Here is a 5,608-nt window from a genome sequence, read left to right on the forward strand (position 1 = left end):
ATACGCCAATTAGCACAAATGGTAAGTTCCGACAGTGCCTACAAGTGTGCCTACTGGCCGCTACATGGCAATACCGGTTTCATATGTATACACCTGGTATGTTATGATACTTACATTTTTGAACATTTTGGATCATATTTGTATCGCAAAAAGAATGTTAAACAAACGAGAAAGAAAGAGTTGTCGGAGCTGTCACTTAACATATCGTCAACATCCGAAAATTTCTATTCCTCGATGTTTCTCATTAGAAATTTGGAACTTTTCGGTCCCAAACAACTGCAGGCATATAAAATATTCTATAAAAAGATTAAAATGGTTATTTTCTATAAGTATCTAGTGAACCGTTGGAGATAGATTTTAGAGATGGATTTTTTATTCGCCATACAAAGAACATACTTACTGCAGATTAACAAACTTAATAATACATGGGAAATAATTACCATGAAGATAAATAATATATACAAGCTTTAAAATGTAAAAGGGATTATGCATAACCCTCGGCGGCCTTGGTCTTGAGACATTTTCTGGAATATATTCATCTTTAAGAATTGAAAAATGTTCTGATTCCGTCTCAAGAGCTAGACATAGGAAATAATTTGAAATTATCTTAGATTAGTCTTCACCTTAAACAAAACGAATGACAAATATTTTTACGCCGGGCTACTATCTCTTGCACTTCGCGATTCCCAAGTGTACTGCTGCGGCAAACCTTGATAACGAAAGCATGGGGGCATTCATGTAGTTTAGACGGATGATCGCAAGATCTTCCCAAGAAATTCAGAGAAACGGAATTTAGCTCTAAGGCTTGACGTGAAGTACACTTGGGAGATTAGAATGGAGTTTGGCTTATGAAAATTCGCCAAGATTCGTTTGGTAGACATTGTAGAAAGAAGCACTATATGACACCTTGGAACGGGAGGGTCCTACTTGTACCGAAACAGATCTGGTCTCCTGATCTATCACCGAAGAAAAAAGTATCTGTAACGAACGTGCTTTCCAGCCTGGTACAACTTTATTCATTTCTTGACTTTGCATGTCACGCCATCAAGGGCACAACACATATAGTCGCAAATGGACAAAATTTTCTTATAATGGTCAGGAAACACGTAAAAGTGGGCAACGGAGTGTTTCTCCTGGCGGAAGAAATGAACCGAGAGGGTGCACTACAGCTTAGTATATACTTATCGTATTCCTATAGTATTCTTTCCGTCTCACGCAACAAAATAAAAAAAAATAGCAAGATGTACATTTAAATGATTGAAATTCGGACTCCACATTAAAACGGCCGTAAGAAGGTCATGAAGTAATTGCAACAGTTTTCTCTGCAGCGTTACAAATTTAAAAAAATGTCATAACTTATTCTGTAGGCGATTTCAACTGCATCAATAGGCGCTTGAGGGGATTTATTAGAGTTCTAAAAAGGAATGTAAGATTTTTTTCGCAATTTTTAATATTTTTGTCTGATTTCTTGCATGAGTTACTAAATATTAGTCTCTCGGATTGCACGAAGCCGGTTTTTGGATTAAGTGTTTATCTTTTGTTTAATAATAAATTTGGAGAGAACAATAGAGAAAAGTTGCAGTGACATTCAGTGTAGCCCTATGTGGATTCTCGAGGCACTCTTCATCGACCCTCGTAAAACTCAGTCATACTGTTGATTAGAAAAGCAGAGGGAAAACGGGTGGAGGAATGTAAAAATATCGCATTTATGTCAGATGTCAGTGCGATCTAAAATTTACGCGAAGGTTTTCAGAAGAAGGTTTGAAAGACAGTTGAAAGAAAACGTAAGTATACCACGTAAACGAATTGACTTTAGGGAAGGGATAGTAACCATAGACAACATCTATGTGCTCAAGTATATAGTTAATAACAAATTAAGGCGGATGAAAGGGAGATTAGTCTCACTCTTCGTAGGCTTTAAGGAAGTTTTTGATTCAGTTAACAGGAGGGTATTATGGACAGCCACGAAAAATAGGGTAGGCGACGGAGGTTTGATAGAGAGGATAAAATAACTATTTGCGGTATCTAGGATAAGGGTGGTGATAGAAGAAAAGAAAGGAGCGTCATTTTGGACAGGAATCCCCTTCCTGTCCAGAACTAAAATACAGACTTCCTGTCTCATGTAAGGGTGCTTGTTGAGGCCACTTCTATTTAGTGGTTTCCTGGCAGACTTAGAGGCGAAGATGAGGAGGAAAGGGAAGGGGGCAACATTAGGAATAGGCAAAGTCTATTTATTAGCATATGTATATGACTTGATGCTAGTAGCGGGTGATAAAAGAGGAATGAATCTAATGTTCATAGTGTTTGAAGAATATCTGAGAGTAAAGGGACTAATAGTTAACAGGAATGAGACTAAGGTAATGATGAACAGAAATAAAAAATATAGAGTAAAATACGAATGGAAGATGAATAGTATGGTCGTAGAGTTTGTTGATGTGATCTGTTAACTAGGATTTTGGTTTGAAGCGAAAGGAGACAACAAACTGGAGATGAGAAGAGATTAGAATCCACGAGTACAGTAATAGAGCAAATTTGTGGTGTAGTTGAAACAAGGTTGAATCACGACTGAAGGATGGGAGTGTGGATGTTCGATGCGTTAGTATGGTGAGTGTCAATTTATAGAGTGGAAATTTTTTAATGAAAAGAGCATAAGAGAGTAGAAAGTAGTAAAAATAGGACGAGAGAAAATTATTGTCAGGCACTAAAAAGAACCTGGAATTTTAAAGAGAAACGAAGAAGGACAGAAGGAAGAAGAAATGTATTAGCGTGTGCCAGGAAATAGAGGAAGAGCTGTCTGAAAGGCCAATAGAGGAAAGATGGAAAAAATTCAGATTCAACGCAGAATAGCTGTTACCGAATAGTTAAGCTGTAGGAGGAAGAAGAGTGCCCGAAAAATATGAAAAAGAAGAGTAAATGAAATAGAGTAGTGAGCTTCAGAATTAGAGACGGTGTAAGAGCATGCAGGTATTGGATGAATGAAAAAGAGAATCTGTGTAGAGTGTGTAGATATGAACATGAATCATAGTTGCATTGGTTAGATAGGTGTGCAGGTAACAAAGAGAAAGGAGAGCGAAGGAGAGGGCTGGTAGTACAAGGTAGAAAAAGAATGCCAAAAAAAGACTTCTAAATGAGAAGCAGGAAATAGTGTTGCGGAATACAATCTAATTTCAGATTGATAATGGTAAGGGGAAACGGAAGTCTAGGGCAATCCCACAAGCGCTTAGAAGTAAGAATAGTAATTAAGGCTCCAAAGGACTCCCAGCGCAACCGAAAATTGCGTAACCCAGAGAGGGGGAGTCAGGGCCAGAGTATAAAAGGAGCTACAGTGTTCGAAAACATTCTTCTTGATCTTGCAGTTGAAAAGCGAAGATCGGAAGGGGTGAACCTGAAGGGAGATCTCGAGGACTGTTTTCCTCCTTATCCTGCCTTCCCACCATCCCCCTTATTGAAAAGAGAAGTATCTTAGAAAATTTCTCCAAGCTTTTTCTTATAGAAATATTCTTAGTCTTCTAATTCGGTTCTTACTTCTAGTAGATAGCTAAGAAAGACTCTTCCTTATAACTGTCCAAAAGAGTATTTGCTGAATTTTCACGATCATTCGAGATTAAATGCGGAATGCAGATACATCTTGCTTTGAGAATAAAACGCAGTAAATATTTGAGAGATTTCTTGTGGCAAAGAGCCCATAAATTTTTTCCTAAATTCTTCGGTCCTAAGACTGACTATTTTCTAAAAACTAGTTAGAGCTAAAGCACTTGTTCCGAGCAACGTCAAGGACTCCTTAAGTCTTAAATTTCTTAAGCGACTCGAGTTCCAAAAATTCTAAAGGCATTTATAGCCTAGAGGTTAATCCTCCTGATTCTCTCTCTCCTACAAAGTGCCTTAGGTTCAATAACTGACGACAAGTAGCGAGGCACGTGTTACGCCCGCACCCCCCTGTGCTAGAGACACTTTTCTCTTACCTGTACCAAAGGTCATTAGCCTTATATGGCCCCTGTTTACCGGATTCTACAATAAAAAGATTATTAACATTATTACCTCTATTGAGGAGAAGCCATAGGAGCTTAACTAAAATAAACTTTGCCAGATTTAGATCTGATGATTCGAAATGTATTTTCTTGAGCGTTACCTACGGGTATTTTATATTTCGTATTTCTTAATTATTAGCAATTTGAGTTAAACAAGTTGAGTTTAAATGAGAATTTGAGATTCTTTTTGACTGTCCTACGACGCGTATCACCAAAGTGTGCACTATTTATATAATCAATGAAATAAATATTAGGAGCAGAATCTCGTATAAAATCCTGAGGGAATTATATTTTTTATATTCTTAGAAATTATATATAACTCTTTTATAAACTTATTACAATAAATATATAAAATTACATTTAGATTTAGAATGTGAGTTTTTTAATCGATAAAAATGTAAGAAAGTACTATTACCCCAAGGCACCGTCGAAAATTTTTCCTAGCAACATCAACCACCACCGGATCGTGGAAGTATAAGCGAATGTCGGTGGAGATGGAAGTGGATATATCATATCAGAGGAGTTCATCTCCTCTTTTAGCAGGCTTATTCGATTTCATGGACATATAGGTCATATTTTTTATACAGTGTAATTTGGCTAGGCTGTATTTCTATTATAGTTAATTATTATTTGAATGTATAGTTGTTAGGTGTATAACTTACTCTGGTATTCCATCGGGAGGTAAAACTAGGGAGATTATACTGTCGATTAACTTGTATTTTAAAATACGATCATTCACTGTAGTTGATGTCAAAGAAGGCGACGCGTTTACCTAAACAGATAAAAAACAAATTAACTTAAAAAATCAAGTAAATTCTAATACAAGTGGCAAGAAAATGAGCTTTCACATTATAATGATCCTATTTTGCAATTTTAGAAATTCTCTTGCAAGAGTTTGCAATTTTTTTAACGTAGTATATCGAGACCAAGGATTTTTTTCCTACAATTATTTTACGTTCCTAACTAGATGAAAGAACAGTAGTTATCATTAAAGTTTAAAATAGCCTTACTAACACGTAAAATGCTCCCTTCGAACCAAATATCACAAATAGTGAGGACAAGGTTAACCCTAAATTCAAAACGAGAGGTCTATCAAAAAAGGGGTACAATGATTTTCAACTGTTTCTTACTAGTATGAGTAAGAAGTCTTAAAAATAAATACAAGAAAAGCAGAAAATTGTTGTTCCGTTTAGAGAGAGAAAGAGAAAACATCCCAGAGGAGTATAGTGTATGTTACATTCGAACATTTTACAATTCTGGCATAGCGAGAGAATATAGGTAATCCAGCCTTATTCCAAAGATATTAAGTCGTAAATACCTCTAAAAACAGTCCGCTGCACTCCAGCTGAAAGCAGTCTATCATATGCGAACCTATTTAGGCCAGTCAGTAGAGCATTTCAAAGTGCCACAACTACAAAATGGAAGCGACAGTGATATTCTTGTGGTGCTGATGCCTGGGTTAGAGGCCAGTATGTTTTCAACACCAAATTTGTGTCAGAAAAAAATGTGTACTGTTCAAAGTTTGCGAAATCATGTTTTTGAAGATTACAACAAAGATATGAATCTCGGGGGGGGGGGGG

General features: G+C 36.6%; 1 protein-coding gene across 1 annotated transcript in view; it reads right to left on the bottom strand.

The window, feature by feature from the left end:
- The window catches only part of LOC117173502 (probable tubulin polyglutamylase TTLL1), a 491,055-nt gene that overhangs the window by 38,537 nt on the left and 446,910 nt on the right, over positions 1 to 5,608 (bottom strand). Inside the window, exon 8 of the mRNA XM_033362118.1 lies at positions 4,691 to 4,800. Coding sequence (XP_033218009.1) covers positions 4,691 to 4,800 — 110 coding nt within the window. The remainder of the gene's footprint in view (positions 1 to 4,690; positions 4,801 to 5,608) is intronic.

This window comes from Belonocnema kinseyi, chromosome 5 (genome assembly GCF_010883055.1).
Source record: "Belonocnema kinseyi isolate 2016_QV_RU_SX_M_011 chromosome 5, B_treatae_v1, whole genome shotgun sequence".
Taxonomy (NCBI): domain Eukaryota; kingdom Metazoa; phylum Arthropoda; class Insecta; order Hymenoptera; family Cynipidae; genus Belonocnema; species Belonocnema kinseyi.